The sequence below is a fragment of the Myotis daubentonii genome, chromosome 10 (genome assembly GCF_963259705.1).
Source record: "Myotis daubentonii chromosome 10, mMyoDau2.1, whole genome shotgun sequence".
Taxonomy (NCBI): Eukaryota; Metazoa; Chordata; class Mammalia; order Chiroptera; family Vespertilionidae; genus Myotis; species Myotis daubentonii.
Genome location: NC_081849.1, coordinates 32,402,564 through 32,428,142, shown reverse-complemented (window position 1 = coordinate 32,428,142; position 25,579 = coordinate 32,402,564). Strand labels below are relative to the sequence as shown.

Below are 25,579 nucleotides of genomic sequence, written 5' to 3'. Positions count from 1 at the left end.
GGGGGGTGTTAGTGGGGACCCGGGTTTTGTTTCTCGGTGACATGGTCTCAGTCCAGGAATTGGGTCGAGTTACGCATTCGCCATTCCCTCGCTGCTCTTATTTGCAGATGTGGTCTGTTTATTCTCACTTTTGACAAGAGGACAATGGGAATGTGTCCTCGAGGCTTTCTGGGCTTTCTGAAATAGGAGATTGTGGGTGATGTCACGGCAGCTTTTACTGAAACGTTTATAGGGGGGAGAATATGTTCCTGGGATGAGCAGAATCTCATTCTTAATTCCAACTTCTTTCTTCCATGTCTTGGTACTTGAATTATTTCTTTCCCATTCGTTGGCTGATTGCTGTGTGTCCGACTCTGTACTAGGGACTCTCTATAATTATCTCATGTGGTCTTTTTTTCTTTTCTTTTTTCATGTGATCTTTATTTTTATTTTTAATATATTTTATTGATTTTTTACAGAGAGGAAGGGAGAGGGATAGAGAGTTAGAAACATTGATGAGAGAGAAACATCAATCAGCTGCCTCCTGCACAGTTCCCACTGGGGATGTGCCCGCAACCCAGGTACATGCCCTTGACCGGAATCGAACCCGGGACCCTTGAGTCCGCAGGCCGACGCTCTATCCACTGAGCCAAACTGGTCAGGGCTTTCATGTGATCTTTAAATGAGAAATTTGAGGCTCAAAGAATTTAACTAGGTGGAGGGTCTTGGATTCCAACTCGAACTTTATATGCTTCAGGTGACATCATTCTCCTGTTACTTTTTGATTTCCATCAGAAGACCCAGAAGCAGCACTTTAAAGTCAGGGCAATATTTGTGCTCTCTAGCTGTTAGGATCAAGTGTATCACTGAAGGTTTTACTTTGTCTCTATTCATGTGTGATAATGAAATGCCACAGCAACGACCATTAACTAGACTCTAGGAGAGGGAAATCTTGTCTTTGGAATGTGTTCAAAGTAGGTGGGAAGAATGTGGTTTGGGGAACCTAGAATAAGATGAGAGAATTTACAGATAACTGCTAGGTATTTTACATTTGTGGTAATGAAACAATTTGAGAAGAAAGAACAATTACTTGAGTTTTGAATAAAAGGATTTATGTGTGACAGGTAAACGGCTTCAAATGAGATCATGTGGGATAAAGAGACACTTGTATAAACGTTGATCATTGGGCTGCTAAATTACAGCATATGCAATACTGTCAAAATAGGTGAACTCACCTATCCATGTAATAGTTTTTCACCCACCTCTCTATACTTTGAGTACTTAAAATATTTGTACTTTGCACATGTACAAACCGAAGTCTAGAAAGGGAACTAACTGCTCATCTAGTGTCCTCATTTAAGAGTAGTGTGTAAGAGAACCACTGTTACTAATAAGGTGTATTTTAACCCCCATCCTGGATTTATATGTTTTAAGTTTAAGGTGAGATATGTTATATTTTAATGTTTTCCTCGTATACTGTATAACCTAGGGGCTAGGGTCAGGTCTGGGTTTGATTATTCGCATCATCTTTTGAGAGAAAGATTACTTTCTAAACCCTGTTTCCTCATCTGTGAGATGTTATGAGAACTAAATGCATGAATGCATGGCAAGTACCTAGGACAGTGCCTGGCACTTTGAAAGCCTTCAGTGTTGGCCCTCAGTCAAAGAATCATTCATGCAAAAACATCTTTACTGATCGTTCTAAATGTTCTGCTAGGTGCTGGGGATATAGCCTCCGGCTTAAGACAGATAAGGCCACTGCTTTTATAGAACTTACAGATGAACAATAAAGGGGTAAACAATTAAACCAGGTAATTAGATTGGAAGAAATGTTATGAAGGGAAGAAACAGTGAGATGAGACAGGTAGTAGTAACTGAGGGAAACCATTTTTTAAAAAATATTTTATTGATTTTTTACAGAGAGGAAGGGAGAGGGAGAGAGAGTTAGAAACATGGATGAGAGAGAAACATCGATCAGCTGCCACATGCCCTTGACCGGAATCAAACCTGGGACCCTTCAGTCCGCAGGTCAACGCTCTATCCACTGAGCCAAACTGGTCAGGGCCATTTTTTTTCTTTTTTGATGAAAGTTCAACTATTTTGAAAATTGATTTTTAGAGAGAGCGGAAGGGGAAGGGAGAGAGAGAGAGAAACATTGATATGAGAGGGAAACATCAATCTGCTGCTTCCTGCATGCCACCTTGGGGGTGGAGGGAATGGAGCCCACAACCTGGGCATATGCCTCGTCCTGGAATTGAACTGGCAACCTTTTGGTGAATGGGAGTCGCCCAGCCCACTGAGCCACATTGGCCAGGGCTGAGGGAGGCCATCTAAAATAGAGTGACCAGGATAGGTCACTCTAGAAGATTACTTTTGAGGACAAGCCAAGAAAAGGAAAGAGCAAGCCATTTGCAAAGAACCAGGAGAAAAACATTTCAGGCTGTGAAACAGCAAATGCAAAGACCCAACGCAAGAAGGGAGCTTGGTGGGTTTAGGGCCAAGAAAGGGATTAGTGTGGGGAGATGGGAGTGAGTGCTGAGTTAAGGTACTGGTGAGGGTGCAGAGCCAGGTGGGCAAGGAGTAGGAGGGCAGTGGGCAGCACCTCCCTGTACACTGGCCACGGATTGGAATGTCCTGTAGACTGGAATGTGGCAACTTTGCAGATGAAGATGTGGATAGACCCCCCCAACCTCTGATAAGTGAAGGAAAAAATGGTGCAGAATAGTGTGTGTCACATGCCATCTCTGTATGTGTGAATGTGAAGGCCTATGCTGGAATGTATAGGATGCGGAAGCAAGGGTGACGAGAACAGGGAGTGAGATGTCACTGTTAGACCCTTTGCAGTCTTTCTTTTTTTTAAACTTTTTAAACTTTTTTTTTTTTTTTATCCGTTGCTATCTTGTGAACTTTCCACCTATAGGTTCTATGCATATAGAACCTATTGAAAACTAATTTAAAAAAAGCCCAATTTCTCAGTCATTGCTTCGGCAGCCCCCTCCTTTATCCTTGGGTTCTTTCTGCCAACCCCAGCTGTCAACTCTACTGCCCCCCACCCCTTAACCTCCTTACTATACCTCCTTACTATGAAGGCCATGGCAAAGAGGTTTGCGTTTTTATCTGAGTCTTGGGAAGCCATCAAAGTGTGTTAAGCAGAGGAATGTCGGCTAACGTATGCTTAAAGATATATTTCGGGCCCATGTGTGGGAAATGATAGTGGGGACCGGGAAGATGTAGAAACAGTGAAACCCACACAGGAGGCTCTGTGGTTGGCTTGGTGGGGGATATGGTGGCTTATCTTACCGATGACAGTGGGGATGGAGAGAAAAGGTTGGACGGGGTGTATTTTGGAGGTCATAGGGACTGAGCTTAGTAGTGGGTTATATGTGGAAGCTGAGAGAAAAGGAGAAATGAAGGATAAGGCCTAGTTACCTTGGGAAATGGAGCAATGGTGACACCGTTTGTTGAAGTGGGGCATACTGGGGGAGGAATCGGTTTGGAGGAGGATGAAGAAAAATCTGTTTCAGATGCAGGAAGGGGTATCACGTGGTTGGTTGCTGTACCTTCGGGAACCCTGGAGTGTCTGAGCTATAGATCTGGGAGTCATTGACCGAAAGCCCTGGTACTCCGTGGAGGAGGAGAGAGAGAGTGTTGGAAGTTTAAAGAGAGAAGTGTGAAATCTCTGTCTTCGAGGTTGAGAAAGCAAAATGATTAGGGAAGTGTAGGCTTGCTGGGCAGTATTGCATGTCCTTTGAGGTTTGTGGTTTTGAATCTAAAAAGCGAAACCAGCCGGAATGTGTGATTTCCCTCTGGCAGAACTCAGCTGCTTGAGCGCAGGGAAGGAGGACAGGGGCAAGCAAGAAAAAGAGAGTCCCGTAGGGAGATAGTTCCGATTCTGAGTTGGTGAAGAAGGAGATGAGGACAAGAGGAAGGTATTGGGTAATGGAAAGAACGATGAGGTGACCGAATTGGGAGCCTTGCTGAGGTAAGATGGCTGTCGGAGGGGGCAGTATGAAAGAAAGCAGTTTTCTGGAAGGAAAGGATGTTTGAAATCCAGTTGGGGAGGTGATTCAGTTACTGGCCATGGCAGGGACCAGGTTTGATCATGGGGTACGTTTTCATTGGGTAGAGGCAGAAGTTGGTGGTGAAGAGGACAGGGATGTGATCGGATACCTCCTGGATGTTGACAGGAGACACAGGCGGTGGTGGGAGGAAGCGCAAGGCAGGAGCTGCCTGTAGGGACAGGGCCCTGGTGGGAGATCAGACAGTGACAGCTGTCAGCACAGCAGACAGTAAAGCCCAGGGCGTGAGTTTCAAAGAAGCTGGGGTTTCACAAGGAGGAAAAGGGTGTGAGAAAGAGATTGCTTCTCCTTGAGAGACCTCAGAGGAAGCAGGGTTACCCAGGGCAGGTGGTAGTTAGCTGTGATATAAGAGTTTATTAACCGCTTATCTAGATTCCTAGAGAGCATGGCAGCAGTTGGGGTTGGGTGAAGACTGAGCCACATGAGATGTATGCTAGATGCTTCGGGTATGTTATCGCTTTCCTGCCAGCCTTTCCCCTTTCCACTCTGTAATCCCATAGTCTTGTTAATACAAGACAACTTTAAATTGTGTTGTTTGGGTTGGAATGGGCTGTAAACATCAATAGAAAGTGAAAATTTTATTTTATTTTATTTTATTTTATTTTAAAATATATTTTATTGATTTTTTACAGAGAGGAAGGGAGAGAGATAGAGAGTTAGAAACATCGATGAGAGAGAAACATCGATCAGTTGCCTCCTGCACATCTCCCACTGGGGATGTGCCCGCAACCCAGGTACATGCCCTTGACCGGAATCGAACCTGGGACCTTTCAGTCTGCAGGCCGACGCTCTATCCACTGAGCCAAACCGGTTTCGGCAGAAAGTGAAAATTTTAGAAGCTTTTATATTCCAAGGCAATGTTCATAAGGGAAAGATTGCCTTCTATCTGGGCACGTTACATGTGAAGCCATATTTTATTATGCGTTGATTATACAATATGTCCCATTCTGGAAAATGCCTTGTATGAGTGATATGCTAGAACCCAAAACAAGCTTCATTATAAATCAGATGTTAGTGATATGAACTTGCTTTGAAAAGTAAAACATGTTCAGTGATTGTGGATCCTCTATGATGGGAAGGATCTTATTTTTAATAAGGTTTGTGTGTTTTTTTTAAAGATAATTCTTGTTCTGACATGATAGTTGGTTGTATCAATTGAGTATCTATCTATTCAATATCCATTGAGAAAATACTAAATGACAACCTACTGTGAATTCAGAAACACTGAAATGAATTTTGATTGTATTAATTATAACAGCATTTATATACACTTGAAAAATTTAGACATCTGTTTATATTTAGAGCAGGAAAGAAAATGGTTTTCAGAAAGTAGGCTGTGCTTGATGGATTCAGATTCGGCAAAAACTCTGTGTGCTTCCCCAGAGCTCATAGATTATTAGAAATCACTTCTGTGATGTCGGGAATAGAAGTGCAAGGTATTATTATAATTACATAGGACCAGATGTTAGAGTAGTATTCATTTTAAAAGTCATTCTGCCAGTAGCAGGTGAATATTTAAAACCACTTTCTCCATGTACTTATTAAGCCTTTTCTCCCCCATCACTGTAGCCAAGGAAAAGGTGGTTTATTTAGAAAGTAAATCCAGATGGTCCAAAACAGCTTGTTAGTCATTAAAGCTATTAATGTAACTGTACAGCCCTGGAATACACAACCATTATTGCCGAAGCGATGTAATCCTAACTTGTTGGAGTATAAATTTTTGGAATTATTTTCCCTGACAAATTATTGAATTTCATAACCCATAACCTTTCCTGAAATACTCAGCCCAGTGTTTTGAGGTGTGAATGTGTTCAAAGAGCTATTCTTTATAAAGAATGGCTGAAGTTTCCAGATGTCCCACTTGGGTCGCATGTTTAACTTTGGGAGTGGAGATAAATTTAGCAGTAACGCTAATAGCTCTCAGTTTGGTAACTTTCTGGAATTACAGACAGCAGGTTTATTTGTTACATTTTGTAAATGGAATTTTACAGTCTTACTCAACTCATAATTTTGTTAAAAAATTTCAGGACAGTGGTTAAATGAAGTTAGTTACATTCTGCTGATGTGGGATTAATCCTGGGCAGATCAGTGACTAAAATAATTATCTTAAGCCTTTGCATAAATTGTTTATTTTCGTTTCATAACTATTAGAGATAGGCCATCTGCAATTTATAGAGATTAACTGGTCCAAGGACTCACAGCCAGTAAGTGAAGCAGTTATAATGTTTATCAAGAATGGCCTCTTAGCCAGGTGGCTCAGTTGGTTGGAGCGTCAGCCTGTGCTCCAAAAGGTTTCAGGTTCAATTCCCGGTCAGGGCACATACCTAGGTTGTAGGTTTGATCCCCAGTCGGGAGCGTATGGGAGACAACTGATTGATCTTTCTCTCTCCCTTCCTCTGTCTAAAAAATCAAAAACATATACTCAGGTGAGGATTAAAAAAAATAAAGAAAGGCCTTTCACCTGGGTCTTGCATCATTTAAAGTTTGGATACATCACCAAGCTGTGACTAGTAAAAATGGGAGTATAATAGCAGTTATAGGGAGCACAGCCTTGAAAGCAATGCCCTATGATTTGCTAATTTAAGTATTGGGAGCTTTTGAGTTTGTCTCCTACCTTGACTATTATAGTGCATTTCTCATACAAGTCATTTTGTTAATTTAATTTTTCCTAATATGCAGATCAATTATAGGACTTGTTCAATACTGTTGAATGTTTCCCTCTTGATTATAAAAGTGATATATACAGCCCTAACCGGTTTGGCTCAGTGGTTAGAGCGTCAGCCTGCGGACTGAAGGGTCCCAGATTCGATTCCGGTCAAGGGCATGTACCTTGGTTGCGGGCACATCCCCAGTAGGGGGTGTGCAGGAGGCAGCTGATTGATGTTTCTCTCTCATTGATGTTTCTAACTCTCTATCCCTCTCCCTTTCTCTCTGTAAAAAATTAATAAAATATAAAATAAAATAAAGTGATATATACATTTATTGTAGAATTTTTAGGGAAGTATATAGAAAATTAAAATTAATCCTAATCCCACTACTTAAGAAGAACTAGTATATTCCCTACTTATTTGTAAATAGTATGTAAATATGAATGGGGGATAAAAAGGGGACATATGTAATACTTTCAACAATAAAGAATTATTAAAAAATAGTATGTAAATATGGAGTTCATTATATTTATACTTTTTCATTTGACATTTTCTCATGTTATTAAAAAAGTTAATTCATCATGTTAAATATATGTATTTTTATTTCATAGAGGAAGGGAGAGGGGGAACATCAGTGATGAGAGAGAATCATTGATTGGCTACCTCCTGCACACCCCCTACTGGGGACCAGGCCCACAACCCAGGCACGTGCCCTGACCAGGAATCGAACCGTGACCTCTGGGTTCATAGGTGGACACTCAACCACTGAGCCATGCCGGCCAGACTGTGTCAAAGACTCTTGATGAACTTGGCCAGATTGTCTTCCTGTAATACTGTACTAATTTTCACTTCCATCAACATCATATGAGAGTTCAGAAATCATTGGACTTTGAGCTGTATTGGCCACAATCTGTTGTGTTTTTTTAAATTTACTTATCTTTATCGTTGAGAGTATTACAGATGTCCCCTAGGCCACAGTCTGTTTTAACTATGCAAACATTTTCTTGCCTTTATTAGCATTTTTTATATTCCTAGTGAGATATTATTTGGTAAGTTTAATAGCCATTTCATTTCTTCTGAATTGTCTATTCATTTTATTTGCTCATTTTTTTCTGTTAAAGTGGGTGATTTTCTTATTAGTTTGCATGAGAGTTCTTCCTATTAGGTAGGGTGTAATCTTTGGTCAAGGATTCCTTTTTTTTTAGGACTAGCGAACTGCTGTAAAGCGTAATTACCCACCTGGTTTTCTGGTGTCAGCTAGCACACATTTTTTTTCTTTCAAGGCCTGGTTATATGCTGACTGGCTATAAGCCTAAGTAATTCAGTGTTGGGATAAACTGAGTAATGTTAATAATGTGTTTTGCCTTTCCAGGAAGAAGAAATGGTGTAAGCCATCCACTATCCAAATTTTAAGTCAAAGACTGGAAGGAAGACCAGGAAGAACATGGCCTGGCCAAGTGTTTTTCAGAGAGGAACTCTGCTGTCCCAGTTCAGCCATCATCATGTTGTCGTGTTCCTGCTCACCTTCTTCAGGTAAGTGGATTGCTGCAACTGTTGCTGTTTTTTCCTTTTGAGGGAAATACTTATTCATGGCGAGTTTCTCATGCAGGAACTTGTATGGACTTATCATGAAATAGACTAGTTACTCCTCTTGTACTTCTTGATAGTTCTAATAAAGTAGTTCTTCGGGGCTCTTTTGCCTGTATTTGGCAATGTCTGGAGACATTTTTGGTTGCCATGCTATTTGCATTTAGTGGGTAGAGACTAGGGATGCTGCTAAACATCCTACAGTGCACAAGACAACCCCCCACAAATAGAGGATTTTGGGACCTAAAATATCAGTGGTGCTGTGGTTGAGAATATAAAGCCCTATATTTGTTAAAATGAGGAGCTTGAGAACAAAGGGTGTGCATGCTCAGGGACCACTCTGTGCCTCCTTGAGTAGTAAAAATGGTATGAGACAGTTGTGAGGAACTCTGGTAACTCATGTGAGGTCCCTGCCCAGTCAGCGTGATTAAAGAATCGTCCATGTTTGTGAGTCAATTCTGTGGCCCTCAGTGGCCCTCTTTAGTGGTCTGTTGATGACACAAAGTTGGCCTTTTGATGTTAGGGGCATGTTATTCATAACCCTGTGACTCAACTATTTTGATTATTTTTTCTGAATAGATTTTCTTCTTTATTAAAGGTACCACAAATGAGGATGATGGCTTTTTTGTTTGTTTTATTTTCAAGTAGAAACTAGGAAAATGGTTCTCTAATTATGTAAGAGTTGATAGGTAGTTTTAGATGCTTGGTTTAGAGGATATCCACTTGTGAGGGGTGGGAGGAAGCAGTAGTGTGAGGAAATGCAGGACCCAAAGAAAAAGCTACTGCCCTGGCCAGTGTTGGTCAGTGGTTGGAGCGTCAGTTCTTCTCCCTAAGGGTTGTGGGTTCGATTCCCGGTCAAGGACACAGTACCTGGATTTTGGATTCCCTCTCCATCCCTGGCCGTGACATGTGGGAGGCAACCAGTCGATGTGTCTCTCTCACATTGATGTTTCTCTCCCTTGCCTCTCCTCCCTTCCACTCTTTCTGAAAAGCAATGGAAAAATATCTTCTTGTGAGGATTAACAAATAAAAAATAAAAAAACAAAAAGCTACTGAATGGCTAGTGCAATGAGCAGTCAGTTGCGGTGACCCGCACCTTGGAGAGGGTCCGACGGGTAGAGGTGGCGTGGGATGAAATACAAGAGACCATGAGACGGGGTTGGGAGGACTGGCACCAGCAACTTTATTTTTTACACACACTGTTTTATAGCTAAGCTGTGACTGGTCATGCTTCATAGATCACTGTTAGGGCCTGGCCTGTTCATAGGGAAGTAACAGATCGTTACAGGCTGGGCAAGACTGGGCAAGCTTTGTCTAGATTCATCTATACTTGACAGTTACTATGGCAATCAGGTTACAGTTACTATGACAATCAGGTTATGCTAGCTTAACTACACTTTTAGCCACAGAGGTCATGCCTCGGTCAAGCCTTGTCTAGTTCCACTTTGCTGCAAACTCTAATAAAGCCTTAAACCTTTCCTGAGCTTTGACCTTAAAACCTTCCAGGATCGACGTAGGGTAGAGTCCAGGGCTTTGCCATGTCCTCTGGTCCCCAACAGTCAGTGTTTGTTAAAGACTTAAAATTTTTTACAGAACTGCAACCATAATTTATTATTTTTATCTATTTATTTTAAAATATATTTTTATTGATTTCAGAGAGGAAGGAAGAGATAGATAGAAACATCAATGATGAGAGAGAATCACTGATCGACTGCCTCCTGTAAGCCTCCTACTTGGGATGGGGCCCACAACCCAGGCATGTGCCTTGACTGGGAATCGAACCATGACCTCCTGGATCATAGGTTGATGCTCAACCACTGAGCCATACTGGCTGGGCCAGAACTGAACCATAATTTAAAGTGGGTTGGGATCAGTTGCATTTTCATCTTCTAGATCCAGGGATAAGTTATGAGTGAACATGGGGGCTGATGTTGAAGATTAGTTAATTATTTCTTTTGCTTAGCAGAGACTAATTCAGTTGATAGTCCTTATAAAGCAGTATTTCTCTTTTTCTAAAACTGAAAGAACAAATTGGAATATGTCTGTGATTTCATTAAAGGCTGTTTTCTTTGCTATTCGTTCAGCTGTATTTCTTTTCTTTTGTAGTTACTCGTTGCTCCATGCATCAAGAAAAACGTTTAGCAACGTCAAAGTCAGCATCTCTAAGCAGTGGACCCCGAGTGCTTTTAACAGATCGATTGAACCTGTAGAGGTAAGTAGAACAAAGTGCTGGGATGGATTTAAGGGAACCGTGCCTACTTCTGAATTCTTCCCAAGGTCTTCTATTTTGTTTCATTTGCTTAGGACTCTGAAATGGCTTACTATTTCCTGTGGCATACAGTCCAGACTCTTCTGTTTGATTCCTTAGCTTGCCCTGATTCAATACCACTCCAATCAGCTTATTTCTCACTGTTTTGAAATCACACAATTCTGGCGAGGCCATTTTTTCATTGAGTTTCACAAGCACTATGCTTATTTCTGTCTTTGAGATTTTGCTCATGTTCTTTTGTAAGCTCATTTACCTTCTTTCCACTTATCAAAATTGTGCTTTTCTCTTTGTGTCAAGATAAAATGTCCCTTTTTAAAAAGTAGAGTTTTTTTCTTGCTTCTGCTGTGTTTTATTTCCTAAACTGTGCACACTGTGTATTACATAGTTTAATGTCTCAGTATTTGCATACTCTCTGATTGATTCATTTGTTCATTTGTATCTTGCTTAAGTTCAGAGAGTATGCAGCCTAGTCCCTTGTACTCACATGGGCCAAGAACATTCTTTGATGACTGGGACAGAGATGCTGTCCTTTATAGCACCTACCTCGATACACAAATCCATTCCACTCAGTCTTTACCACGTTATTTGAGTTCTGCTTATGTGGAATTATAGCTGTTTACTTATATTTGTAGCATGTTTTATTTCTCAAGAATTATTTCCCTGATTGGGACCAATTTAAAGTTGACAGATATCTAAAGGTTATATACTGCCCCCAAAATGTAAATGTGTTATTCAGGCAATTGCTTATTGTGGGTCTATCTTGCATAACCCTGTTCTAGGCACTGAGGACACAGAGTAAAAGCCTAGAGGACAAAAAAAAAAAAAAAAAAAAAGAGCCTGTCATCATGGAGCTGATGTTCTAGTGGGGAGGCTCCCAAACAGTTTTCCTGAATTTAACTTGATAAGTTCCTGATAGGAACTTTTATTATTATTCTTTTAAATACATTTTTATTGATTTCAGAGAGGAAGAGAGAAAGAGAAAGATCAATGATGAGAGAGAATCATTGATCGGCTGCCTCCTGCATGCCCCCCACTGGGGATCAGGCCTGCAACCCAGGCATGTGCCCTTGACCAGAATCAAACCTGGGATCCTTCAGTCTTCAGGCTGACGCTCTATCCACTGAGCTAAACTGGCTAGGGCCTGATAGGGACTTCTAAAAGGAAAGGTGTTAAGAATAGAGAGCTGGATTTCGACGGATGCTTGACTTGTGCTGTGTGCACAGCGAATCCCTCTAAATGATCATTGACTGACTCATCACAAACCTTCAGGATGTCCTGGCCTCAGAGAGGTCATGCACCCTAACCTCCCACCAGTATGGTGTCTTTCTTTGTGGTTATTGAAGATGACCACCTAGCTTCTGTTTTAAAACCTGTAGGGAGAAGAAACTCCCTATTTTTCTGAGATGCACAATTATATTTTTCACCAACTCTCATTATTAGGAAGTTCTTCTATTGACATAAGCATGTTCTGCTGTTTAATTTTGAGCCATGTACACGAAGTCTGTTCCCACTGCACGACGCCTGTTGTATATTTGACAAAAGCCTGTCTCCCCAACTTCTTCTTGTTTAGGTAAAACATCCCCGGCTCCTTCAACTGTAGTTTAGTGACACTGAACACTAAATGTGGTATTTCAGGTACCGTCTGTATAAATACAGAACAATAGGGTTTGGTTTAGGAACTACATTTCTGGTTGTACTGCCTAAGGCTGCCTTCGTGTTTAGATAACTGGGTTGAGAGTCCCCAAGACCACCCCCAGGTTTGACGATTCGCTAGGAAGATTGACAGGACTTAGCATATAGTTGTATTCAAAGCTGCGGTTCATTACAGGTCGGGGGATACAGAGCCAAGTCAGCAAAGGGGGGAAAAAAGCACATAGGTTGAGGCTTGGAGGAAACTGGCACAGGCCTCCGGGAACCCTTTTCCAGGAGTCACACAGCGTGTGCTTAATTCTTCCAGCACAGGTTGTGACAACACAGGTGAGAAGTTGTCTACTAGGGAAGCCGATAGGGACAAGGTGCCCACGATTTTTACTGGAGCTGGTCGTGGAGGCACTCTGCCTGGCACATACGAAAATCCCACACTCCCAGAAGGAAAGCAGGTGTTACTCATAAACCACATTGTTTGAACAGTTCAGACACAGTAAGCCAGTCTTAGCAGGGAATTATGGGAGCCCTCTGGGGAATCCAAGTTTCCAGATGCCAGGCAAGGGCCAGCCTTGCAAGCAGGTCTTTTTAAGGATAGCAATCTCAGGCCTGTTGTGTTAACTCTTTCCTGCCAGGGACCATGTTACATTATCAGCTTGTTTTGAACTGGCATTAACGTTTCTGCTTAGCTATTTACTTACTTACTCTCTGCTGCTAAGATAGGTTTCACTGTGGCGCTGTTTTCGAACTGTGGATGAAGTAGTTTGGATGGGTTGGTTTTGCAGAAGTCAGATGCTGACTCACCGAGGAGAGCTGTGTGTATGTGGCCCTGCCTCGTGGAGAGCAGTTCTGACTTTCCATTCTTTCTTTAGACTTTCAAACCCAGGGTTGTTTCCTGAAGACTACTGCTGGGAGTGCAGAGGTGGCATGTACCCTCACTCCTCCTGTGCTGGGGTCTATTGCACCTTTACTCCAGCTTCCCTTTGAGACTCCTTCTTGTCTGAAGTGGAAAGGAACTTAGTGGCAGAAGTATATGTAAATGAGTATGCACTCTAAAAAATATTTTGTTTACATATATTGTTAAACATTTCTTAAATGCCTTTAATAGCATCATCAAAAAGTATTTATTACAGCTTTTGTTTTTATTTTTTCCCCATTGATTTTTTTAAGAGGGAGTGGAAGGGAGGGAGGGAGGGACAGGGAGAGAGAGAGAGAGAGAAAGAGAGAGAGAGAGAGAGAGGGAGAGAAAGAAAGAGAGAGAAACATGGATGTGAGAGAGACACATTGGTTGGTTGCCTTCTGCATGTGACCTGACCAGGGCCAGGGATTGAACCTGCAACCCAGTTACATGCCCTTGATGTGGAATTGAACTGGAGATCCTTTGGTGCGAGGGCTGACACTCTAACTTCTGACCATACCAACCAGGGTGCTTTTGTTTTTATGCATAGCTATCTTAGGTACTTTATGGCGAATTAAGCAGGCCCAGTCTCTATACCTTGAGAATTTATAATGGATTCCACTGACATGGACAAACATTGGAAATACTAAGTGAAACTAGCATGAAATCTCTGTTTCTAGATAATAAAGAGGTAATGGCTAAATCTAATATTTGAGGACAACTTGACTGAAAATTGTTAACAAAAATTTGTTCTATTAAATTAAAAAGTCTTACCTCTCTAGACAGTACAGTCCTTCTTTGAGAATGGTGTAAGAGCCCTGGCCAGTGTGGCTCAGTTGGTTGGGCATCATCCTGTGCACTGAAAGGTCGCTGGTTCGATTTCTGGTCAGGGCACATGCCCGGGTTTGTAGCTCAGTCCCCAGTAGGGGGCGTGCAGGAGGCAGCCAATTGATGTTTCTCTCTCCCTTCCTCTCTCTGTAAAATCAATAAAAACATGTTTGAAAAAAAAGAGAGAGAGAGAGAATAGCGTAAGAGATCCTAGAGTTCTCTTCAAGAGAAGGATGCAGGGTTCAGGGTGTCCTCAACATTCCATCTCAACCACATCACAGCTCCTGTCCCTCAGATTCTCACCTGAGACGGAGAGCAAACCCCTAACTCAGGTCGCTTGAGCTCCCTTCTGTGCACCAGGAAGCTCTTTCACGTCCGTGGTTCCCCCACCTCCGTGCACAGCCCTTACTCTGTGACAAACATTCTCACCGTGACCTTTTGAATGTGCCCACAATGTCATGCTTCCAGGAAGTGTCCCAGTATGTAGCAATTGTAGTGACTTAGCACGGCGCCTCCCCCACAACACAAGGAAACCTTACATACATGCAGGCCGGTACATTCACGTGGTAATTGTACATGCTTGCAGGACAGCTTGAATCACTGGGGCATTTGAAGCCATTTTGTCCATGACTTTCATTAAACATTGGACGATTCACTAAGTGCACTTGGACCATTTCTCACCTACGGGTATAGTCATCTTGATCAGAGCTATACTATGGACCTAAACTTTCTTCATTAGGCTTTTTCTGTTAACCTGTTTTCTGACTCTTTTTGTTAGTCCTACCTTGTTTTAGTTTTTGGTTCTGTTTTTTTTACACTTGTTAAGTAGGCAAGCAGAAGTATATTTCAGCTGAATTCTGGCAGTAAAACAGAAAAAAGCTGTTTGCAGTCTGTCAGTTCCTGGGAAAACCATGTGCTCGGGAGTTCGGTGGCTTCCCCCAAGAGTAAAGAAAATCCTGAAACTTGCAGCAGCTCCTTGAGGCCTGGGTCTCTAGGTCACCTGGGTGTGTGTCCAAGAGGGCTTAATCCTGGGTCCTATTGAGCCCACATGACATCAGGGATCAAAGATTGTGGTTAGAGGGGAAATGTGGCAAAATAACTAATTGGAGATATTTAGGGCCCCAATTGGCACGCTGAAATACTGATTGATCTAGGTGTGAGCTGGTTTCTTATCGATCATGAAAGCAGTGCCTGTTGTTAAAGTAAAAGACTGGTGCCATAAGCCACCCAGAACCGAGTCCCAGTACTTTAGAATCACACTTTACATATTTTCTTATAATTTCAGATTTTACTTCCTGTTGAAGATACATGTTTTTTAGTTGTTCATTGTGATTTTTCTTTTTACTATTCTAAGTCAGAATTTCTCTTCTTGCCCTGGCCATTGTGGCTCAGTGGGTTGGAGCATCCTCCTGTACACTAAAAGGTTGTGGGTTTGATTCCCACCCAGGGCACATGACTAGGTTTCAAGTTTGATCACTGGTCAGGGCATGTAATAGAGGCAACCGATTGGTGTTTCTCTGTCTCTCCCTTCTTCCCTCCCTCCCTCCCTCTCTCCTTTCCCCTTACCTCCTTCCTCTCTCTAAAATCAGTAAACATATCCTTGGGTGAGGATTAAAATTTTTTTTTTCCCTTCTTTAATAACCCATCTCAGAAATCATTTAGTCCAGCAGTTCTTGAACTTTTTGGTTATGTGGATTTACACACACACACACACACACACACACACACACACACACACATACTGTTTTAGAAATTAAAACAAATTAAAAAATACATGATTAAGTTATTTTCAAGTGAATTAACCTACAACATGTTAACATGAATGACATTTAAAAAAAATATTTTCATTGATTTCAGAGAGGAATGGAGGAGAGAAAGATAGAAATATCAATGATGAGAGAGTCATTGATTGGCTACCTCCTGCACACTCCTGACTGGGGACTGATCCTGCAGCCCGGGTGGGCATGTGCCCTGACCAGGAATTGAATTGTGACCTCTTGGTTCATAGGTCGATGCTCAGCCACTGAGCCATGCTGGCTGGGCAACATGAATGACATTTTATGAAAAATGACTCTTTCAAGACAAAAAAAATCACTTAGTGAGGAGAATGGCATTGATTGACACATTCTTGCAAATCTCTTCCTGTCTGGCTGAATAGAATACAATGGGTCTTAATGTCTGCTTCTGAATTTCAAGTCTTTGAAGAGTTTGTCTTCCACACATACATGGTGGAAAGGGGGGAAGTATTTTAACAGCCTTTTCAGTTAATTGTGGGTATTTGTCTGATATTACACCAGAATTTGACAAGTAGCAATTTCTTGAAGGGTAGTTGCAATGTGGAATCTGAAACTGTATTAATTAACTTTCTATAACCTTACATTAACATCCATTTGTCTATCTTGTACTTTAAATGAATCTTGAAGTGACAGGCTTGTTTCATTCTTTTTTGAGGAAATATCTGCCAGATACTCAAATCTGCCAAATACAGTACTCAAATACTCAAAACTGGGCCCTATGTCTGTCAGTCATTCTTTTTTTATTATTATTATTTTTTTTTACATAGAGGAAGGGAGAGAGATAGAGAGTTAGAAACATCGATCAGCGGCCTCCTGCACACCTCCCACTGGGGATGTGTCCGCAACCAAGGTACATGCCCCTGACCGGAATCGAACCTGGGACCTTTCAGTCCACAGGCCGATGCTCTACCCACTGAGCCAAACCGGTTTATGTCAGTCATTCTTTCAAGTAAAAATGACATATCAGCTTGCCTCTCACACAGTTGCACAGTGCTTTCCTCCAGGACAGCCATCTCACTCTGGTATGCAGAGTCTGTATGTGTATTTTCCACCTCATCACACAGAATAGTAAAAGTAAGTATACTCAGGGGCCAGATTTAATACAATTAATAATTTTTACTACTTCATTAAGAACATTCTCAAGGGAAATTGACCTTTTTTTTCTTTACTGTCAGTGTGGCAATAAAGAATACAGTATTTAATATAGCACAGTTTGGTGTAACTGCTCGATTCATGCCAAAGCACAGCAGTTTTACCCACCACAGCTTTTGCTTCATCAATGTTAAAGTTGAAGGGGAAAAAGAAAATAACTACAGTAGGACTAAAGGCCCGGTGCATGGGTTCGTGCACCAGTGGGGTCCCTCAGCCTGGACTGAGCCCTCTCGCAATCCGGGATCCCTCAGGGGATGTTGTACTGCTGGTTTTGGCCCATCCCCGCAGGTCAGTCTGAGGGACTCCATCAGTGTGTGAATCCGTGCACCGGGCTTCTAGTATACATATAAGATCTTTGTGATCTCTTCCCGCCCTCTCCCCACCCATTCCCTCTCAGATTCATCAGTCTATTCCATGTTTCCATGCCTGTACCGTTGAGCGTCTGCCCCTGGTGGTCAGTGCATGTCATAGCTACCAGTCAAGTGGTCGCTTAGGCTTTTGTATATATAGATAGTCTTCCCGTATCCTTAGGGGATACATTCTAAGACCCTGGCAGATGCCTGAAACTCTGGATAGTACCAAACCCTGTACGTTCTATCCTTTTTCCTATATATACATACCTCTAATAAAGATTAATTATAAATTAGGCACAGTAACAAATTAACAACAATAATTATAAAATAGAACAATTATAACAATACCCTATATAATAAAACCCTAATATGCAAATTGCCCCTTCAGGTAGTCGTTCAACCGGGAGACCGGGAGTTTGACCGCTCGCTATGACGTGCGCTGACCACCGGGGGAGGTGTGGAACATGGCGGGTGTCGGCGATGTGGTGCCTGGGCAGGGGACTGTGACCTCTCACTGGCTACCTGGGGGCAGAGGTGATGGGGACGGAGCTGCAGTGAGAACGTGGGGTGTCCGCCGAGCTCGCTCTCACTCCCCCTGCTAACCTCCCCTGGAATGCCAGGGCTCACGTGCCAGGAAAGCCTCCGTACTCAAGTACCGGGTGCCCAGAGGAGCCTGCCCCGCACCTGCATGGCCTCTTTTGGGTGAGCTGGGCCACAGCTGCTGGGACTGCAGAGGCCAGTCGGGCTCCCTGTGAGTTTGCGCAGGAGTCGGTCTGTGAGGCCGGCCAGGAGAAACGTGCTGCCTGCCAACTTCTGTGCAGCACCACTTGGTGGCCCAGAGGCCCACACTGCGCCCTGGCCCTCGGCGTCCGGCTGTGCTTACCGCATCTCTGGGTGGGGACTTGGGCGCGGTGATTCAAGTGGAGGGGGGCATGTGGGGGCCCAGGGGCCCAGGTGCTGCCCAGGGCCCAGAGGTCAGCTGGGACCTGTCCTTCCACGTCAGACGCTTGAGCTTTGATCGCTGGCCAGGCCTAGGGACCGCACCTATGCACGAATTTTGTGCACTGGGTCACTAGTATTGTAATAAAAGTTATGTGAATGTAGTCTCTCTTTTTCTTTCCCTTCCTTCCACTCTCCTGTTCTTGAATGTGCATACTCCCCCCCCCCCCCCCCCCAATATACTGAAATATTTTGGAGCTCAGTTGATCTTAGGTAACTGAAACTGTGGAAAGCAAAACCTTGGATAAGGGGGGCTCCTGTATTAAGTGAATAGTTTTGACTGAGGGTAAGGGGGGCAGACTACTGAATTATGAAGTAGTTGGACTTTGTGCGCTCTTTTCAGCATCACCAGGTCTCTGAGAGTGGGGGAGGTTGTACGTGAAGGTGCCTGGAGGAACATAAAGCACTGGCGGATACCAGTGGGACTGACCTGCTCTTGTGTGTTCCTGTAGATCTGGAGCAGCAACCATTTGTTCCCCAGTGCGGAGGAAGCCACTCTTTTCCTCGGAACACTGGATACTATTTTTCTCTTCTCCTATGCCGTGGTAAGTTTTAGAATTCCAGGGTTTTAAAGAAAGATGTAGAAGGAAATGGCTCCAAGTTTTATGAAGTTCATAAGACATTTTGAATTTACTGACTGAGGAGTGTTCAGAAGTTTATATTTTGTGTCCTTCTCATCCATCCATTCATTGACAAATTGAGCACATAGCATGTGCCAGGGACTGTTCCAGTCAATGAGAATTCATCAGCGGACAACATAGGAAAAACCCTACCTTTATAAAGCTTCTATCTTGGAGTGGGAGCTAAGAGAGACAAACAGTCACAAAATGCTACAAATAAGTAAATTATGAAGTATATTTAAAGGTGGTAAGTGCTGTGGAGGAAAATAAAGCATGGAAAGGGGAACAGATAGCTCAGGTGGGGGTGTAATTTGAGTAGGGTGGCTGGGGAAAACCTCACAAAGAAGGGGTTATTTGAACAGAGACCTGAAGTGGGTAAATGAGGTCAGACATGTAGGCTGGAGGCACACATTTCAGACTCCTTTGCGTGTACCTGATTTTTAAAATTATGAGACTGAAATCATTAAGAGAATTGGTGAGACCCTGGCCTGTGTGGCTCAGCTGTTGGCCATTGTCCCATGCACTGCAGGTTGCCGGGTCAATTCCTGGTCAGGGCACATGCCCAGGGTTGTGGGCTCAGTTTCTAGTAGGGGGTGTGCAGGAGGCAGCTGATCGATGTTTCTCTCCCTCCCTTCCCTTCTCTCTCTCAAAATCAATTTAAAAAATCTAAAAAAAAAAAAAAAATCCCTAACCGGTTTGGCTCAGTGGATAGAGCGTCAGCCTGCGGACTGAAAGGTCTCAGGTTCGATTCTGGTCAAGGGCATGTACCTTGGTTGCAGGCACATCCCCAGTAGGGTGTGTGCAGGAGGCAGCTGATCGATGTTTCTCTCTCATCGATGTTTCTAACTCTCTATCCCTCTCCCCTCCTCTTTGTAAAAAGAAAAAAGAAAAAAAGAGAGAGAGTTGGTGAAGACAGAGAAGAAGTGTGAAGACTGAGCCATGGGTTTCCAGCATTTAGAACAGAGGTGGGGAACGTCCAGATTTTGGGCCATATAAGCCTTGCCAAGGCATTAGGGGTGAGTTAATTAAATGTTTGACCAAATATAGCGGGCTAATTAAAAAAAAAATTCTGACAATATTTTTTAAAAAATATATTTTTATTGATTTCAGAGAGGAAGGCAGAGGGAGAGAGAGATAGAAACATTACTGATGAGAGAGAACCATTGATCGGCTGCCTTCTGTGTGTCCCACACTGGGGATCGAGCCCGCAACCTGAGCAATGTGCCCTTGACCAGAATCGAACCCCAGACCGTTCAGTCCCCAGGCTGGTGCTCTATCCACTGAGCCAACCCCACCAGGGCTAGCAGGCTAATTTTTAAGTTGATAATTTATGGCCCCTGAATAATGTTGTAAATATCCTTGGCAGAAAGAAGGTTCCCCACCCCAGAAGTGAGGTAGGGAAGATGAGGAACGGGCAGGGAGGCTGAGATGGAGCTGTGGGGAGCAAGAGTACCGAGAGGGTGGGGTCCTGGGAGCCATCCCAGGGTGGCAGGGGCTGACACTGTCTGAGGTTGTCCTCGGATTGGGCAGCCAGGGGGTCTGGTTGTAGGGAATGTCAGTGGTGGCTGCCAAGTTAGAGCTGTGGGGCCAGGGGTGGCAACAGCTGGCACTGGGCACTGTGGGAGCAGTCTGACCTTTTCTCCCAGCATCTTTTTTCCTGTCTTGGAAATTGTCCAGTGATGTGAAATACTGGGTGAAAGTCCCAAAGTAATTTCTAAAGGTTTATTTGGGTAGTTATTAGAATACCTTCAAAGAGGACAGTTAGAAAATTGGAACAGAAATTAGATCATGTAGCCTAGCTCCTCACCCTGGACATATATGGTCATTCTGAGTGAGGCTTCTCTATGAGCCTTTTATGAAGTGTTTTTTAATTAAAGATTTTAAAATTGATTTTTAGAGGGAAAGGAGAGGGAGAGAGAGAGAAGCATCCATGTGAGAGCAAAACATCTGTCGATCAGCTGCATCCTGGACATGTGCCCTTGTCCGGAATTGAGGTCCCCCACCCCAGGCATGTGCACCATCCTCTCAGGGAACCAGTAACCCTGAGTGCACAAGACGACACCCAACCACACCCACACCGGCTAAGACCTTTTATGAAGTACTTTAAGAATCAATGGAGTCTAGTGGAAAAACCAGTTCTACCACTATCAACTAGCTGTGTTAAACTTGGCTTCACAGTGGCGTTTAACCTTTTTTTAAACCCTCACTGGGGATATGTTTGTTTATTGATTTTAGAGAGAGAAGGGAAGGGGGAGAGCGAGAGTGAGAGAAACATCGATTTGAGAGAGAAATATCAACCGGTTGCCTCCTGTACAAATCCTGACCGGGAATTGAACTTGTAACCTTTTGGTATATGGGATGATGCTCCAAGTAACTGAGCCACCCGGCCAGGGTTAACCTTTTTTTGATATGTAGTTTCCTCGTCTATAAGGTTGTGATAGTACTTGTCTATAGGATAAAATAGATTTCGGAGGTAAAAGGTAAGTGCCATGGAAAATTGGTCATTGCGGTTCTTCTATTGAGCTGTGTTTTCTTCTGTAACTTTCAGGTATTGTGCAGGCAGTTGGAGCAGCACAGAATAAATTGATTCTCTAATCTGAAACATAATAGAAATTTTCTTCATCCTCATTGTTCTCTGTAGCATAAGACCATGGATGAGTGGCAGCTATAGAACATAGAATCTTCTCCAGTGTTTGCGGGTGCCTCTTTCAAGTTAGTCCATAATGAGGGAGAAACATTTATTATGATATTTGTTATCTACATTTTCTCTAATATAGATTGTCAATTTATCAGAAATACTTGTATCAAAATCTAGGTTTTTAGTAGGGACTTTTATTCATTTTACATATTTATGGAAGAAACCTAAAGCTCTTTAGTCTGCTTGCTGCTATGATCTGAGCATTTTAATTTCTGCTACTCCGTGGCAGGAGAGCAGAAGGCAGAACATTTGTACGTCTGATCAGCTAATTATTGCCTCTGCCTCCCTAGCTCCTTGCCTTGTGGTGTCATGAAACCCAAGGGTCAGATTAAAGAGGCAGCACCTGTGCTCCAGATCTTCATTCAGAATGCAAATGGCCAAGAGGAATGCCTTTGGGAAGGCAGATAATGGATGGTTAGGAGTTACTCTCTCCTGGAAAAGGAAATGGAATTGTCTGCTTGTGTTATTGGAAGAATCTTTGTTTGTTTTTCCCACTCTTCTTTTTGGCAGTTAGGGGATGGGATCAAGTAGAATGTAAGTTTTGCACTGAATTGCAATGTCCCAGGGTGTGCAGAAGCCGTGTCATTTCATGAAACATTTGTGAAACTGTTATAGACAGCTCGCCTGGGTATGAAAATGAGATTTAATTTGAAGTAATCTCAGTGTATTGCTTGCCTCATTTGCTTTGCAGTGCCTCTTTTTTTTCAGGTTGTGTTGTAATTCAAGGCTGAAAAATAAAATGCTTTGTTTTCTTAGGGCCTTTTCATCAGCGGTATTGTTGGGGATCGGCTTAATTTACGATATGTTCTATCTTTTGGCATGTGCTCTTCTGCATTAGTGGTAAGTTTGAATGTTTTTAAAAAATGATGATGATTGTCAGGTTTTTAGGATCCAAGCAGTCCCCCTACTTCTGTATGTAGAAGAGAATAAATTAATCTTCAGTTGTTGAATCCCTTGCCTGCCCTTTCAGTTTGGGGAGTCTTATAAGTGTGATTTGGGTCGTGCCCCTTCCTTGACTCTCATCCACCAAAGTCAGTGCATAAATGGCATGCCGTTCAGTGCTGCCCAGAGCCTGGTCCCAGCCGCCTGCAGTCGCATCTGTCATGGTGCTTCACTGCTCTGCTTGGTCAGACTGCTTTCTGTGGCCCTGACATGTCCGGCTGCTTTCTGCCTCACTCCTGTTGTTCCTGCTGTTCTGCCTTGCCCGGATGGCCCTCTGTTCAGCTCTCCAGTCTCACTTCAACGTCTCCTGCAAGTCCCTGGCTAAGTGATACTTCCTTCATAATGCCTTACTTTACTAACTCCCCCCCCTTCCGCCGCCCCCCCTCGTCCCCTGGAAGTCACCATTCCTCTTTGGAGCTCCCTGCCTGCATTTCTTCTTTTGAAGGCATGAATGTTGTCTATGGCGTAGCCTGCTTGGTCTGTGTCAGTCCTGCTTTCCTGGGAGGGTGGAGCCCAGTGGTTAGATCACAAGCTTCCTGAGAGGGCACTGCCTGTTTTCAGTCCCTCGCCTGCCATTTCCTAGCTGCGATCTCTGTGGGCTTCAGCTTCCTCGCTTGAATCCCTCTGCCTACGGCCGCAGTGAGGGTTAGACGAGTTGCTGTGTGTAAGGCATTTGGAACAGTGCCTGGCGCAGTACATGGGCAAGGTCCCTGTGAGTCATCTTGGTTTGCTTACGAGGGTCTGGTGAGAAATTTTTGTTTATTGAATAAAGGCATGGAGTTTAGTTAGACTCTATTTTATTATTGTTTTTCACTGTCTGCCATTTGTGTACAGGGAAAAATGTATTTTCCTTAGAAATTTTAGAGATTGAACCATTTTATTTATTCACAAGCTGCTCACCACACATATGTACATACTATTTCAAAACCTGTTTTAAAACATATGTAAACAATTTTTTTTTAAAAAAATTGAAGTGTGTACATAAACTCACCCTTTTTAGTGTATAGTCCTGAAGTTTGACCAGCGAGTATAGTGTGTAACTGCCATCTCTCCTCCTTTCCCTGGTCTCTGACCATCACTGACCATTTTCCTGTCCTTAGAGTTTTGCTCATTTCAGATTGCCATGTAACTGGCATTACACAGTATTCTATGTACCCATGCCAGGTATTCCCAAAAGAGACTTCAACCGCAAATAAAATGTCCACTTGAGCAAAATGCCTGGGAAGAAAAGCAGAGACATGAATGCTACTAAATGAGCCTATCAAGGGTTACTCAGATTCACTTAGTAGTACACTAGTAGTGACAGCTGTTGCTTCCCAGTCCCCACGACAGTCTTGCACAAACACAGGCCTGAGGAAGTGGAAACGGAAACGCAGGTGACCCTTGAACAACATGGGTTTGAACTGCGTGGGTCCACTTGTATGGGAATTTTTTTCAATAGATACTGTAAATGTATTTTCTCTCCTTGCGATTTTCTTTTTCCCCCCAATATGTTTTTATGTATTTTTATATATTCAGAGAGGAAGGGAGAAGAAGAGAGAGATAGAAACATCAATGATAAGAGAGAATCATTGATCGGCTGCCTCCAGCACACCCCACACTGGGAATTGAGCCTGCAACTTGGGCATGTGCCCCAACCAGGAATTGAACCGTGACCTCCTGGTTCATAGGTTGATGCTCAACCACCAAGCCACACCTGCAGGCTCTCCTTATGATTTTCTTAATACCATTTTCTTTTCTTTAGCTTATTTATTATAAGAATACAGCCTATAATACATAAACACACAAAATATGTATTAGTCGACTGTTCAATATATTGGTAAGGCTTCCTGTCAACAGTAAGCTATTAGAAGTTAAGTTTTGGGGGAGTGAAAAGTTAAACATGGACTGTGACTGCTTGGGGGTCAGCAGCCCTGGCCTCCATGTTGTTCAAGGTCCACTCTCCTGTGCCCTCCTATCAGGTACCCTGCTGTGGGTTTTGCCTTCCTTTCCCTTTTTTGGAACACAGTGATCTACATATAAAAGGAAGCCAGACAATGAGGACTTGACTTTTTAGAGTTGAAGACAGCAGTTGGAGGGATGATCACTAATGAGTTTTATGCCGTTTGCCCTCTTTGCCGCTTTGGTTGGCTGTGGTTCGGTGGTTGTCTCACGCACTCAGTGCTGCTTTGAGCAGGAGCATCCCAAGAGTTGGCCATGTGTCTCATAGGTCGAGACATTGAATGTCCCCTTCCTTAGCCTCTTCACGCAGAAACACAGTGTGCTTGGCAGTTGAGTGTACTCCAGGTGTCCACATGGATGTTACATGTCCCTCTTTCTTCCCTCTTCCCCAAGGTGTTTATCTTTGGCACTGTCACAGAATGGCTGCATTTCTACAACAAGTGGCTGTACTGCTGCCTGTGGATTGTGAATGGCCTGCTGCAGTCCACTGGGTGGCCCTGTGTGGTTGCTGTCATGGGCAACTGGTTTGGGAAAGCTGGGTATGCCGCCTCCTTCCTCTTTAATTTTTCTTTTTAAGTGGTTTTAATACCGGATTATTCAGACTTGTCAATTAACTCGGTCCCTTCAACACTACCCACGTTCTCCATTTAGAAAGTTAGAATCGTTCAGGGAGAGGTTTCACGTCAAAGTGTATTGGAAATAGTGTCGACCTTAGTGATGATCCACCCCTGCCCATCACGTCCACAACACACTCTGGCCATAGTCAGATTTTGAGTGTCTCGTTTTTTCTTTAATCTTCCCTTGAGAGAGCATAACTATCTCAGGTGCAGTCCCATCAGGTTCTTCCTGGGGGTTTTGCCTTCCTTTCCCTTTTTTGAGACTTAGTGATCTTCTTTAGCCTTCTTCCATTAAATATAAGGAAACCGAGGCCAACGAGATCCATAGGACTTACCTAAAGTCACGTAAGCAAAGGCTCTAATAAGATGCAATGGAGAATGCCAAACTGGGGCATTTTCCCCTACACCTTTAATTATTAGATTGTATTTGAGTTTGTGTGTGTGGTGTGGGCCAAGGATGTGCGTGAGGATAGGCACCTGCTAAAGTATCTTCTAGGCCACCAGGAAGAAGAGCCACGCTTAATTTACA

At 43.1% G+C, this 25,579-nt stretch overlaps 1 protein-coding gene across 4 annotated transcripts in view; it reads left to right on the top strand.

The window, feature by feature from the left end:
* SLC37A3 (solute carrier family 37 member 3) overlaps nucleotides 1-25,579 on the top strand; it is a 43,853-nt gene that overhangs the window by 514 nt on the left and 17,760 nt on the right. For 3 of the 4 annotated variants that reach the window (XM_059711970.1, XM_059711967.1, XM_059711969.1), the window contains exons 2-6: nucleotides 8,079-8,239; nucleotides 10,400-10,505; nucleotides 18,685-18,777; nucleotides 22,307-22,390; nucleotides 24,827-24,972. In XM_059711970.1, coding sequence (XP_059567953.1) covers nucleotides 8,151-8,239; nucleotides 10,400-10,505; nucleotides 18,685-18,777; nucleotides 22,307-22,390; nucleotides 24,827-24,972 — 518 coding nt within the window. In that variant the 5' untranslated portion in view covers nucleotides 8,079-8,150. The remainder of the gene's footprint in view (nucleotides 1-8,078; nucleotides 8,240-10,399; nucleotides 10,506-18,684; nucleotides 18,778-22,306; nucleotides 22,391-24,826; nucleotides 24,973-25,579) is intronic. The other variant, XM_059711968.1, reaches the window with a different exon arrangement.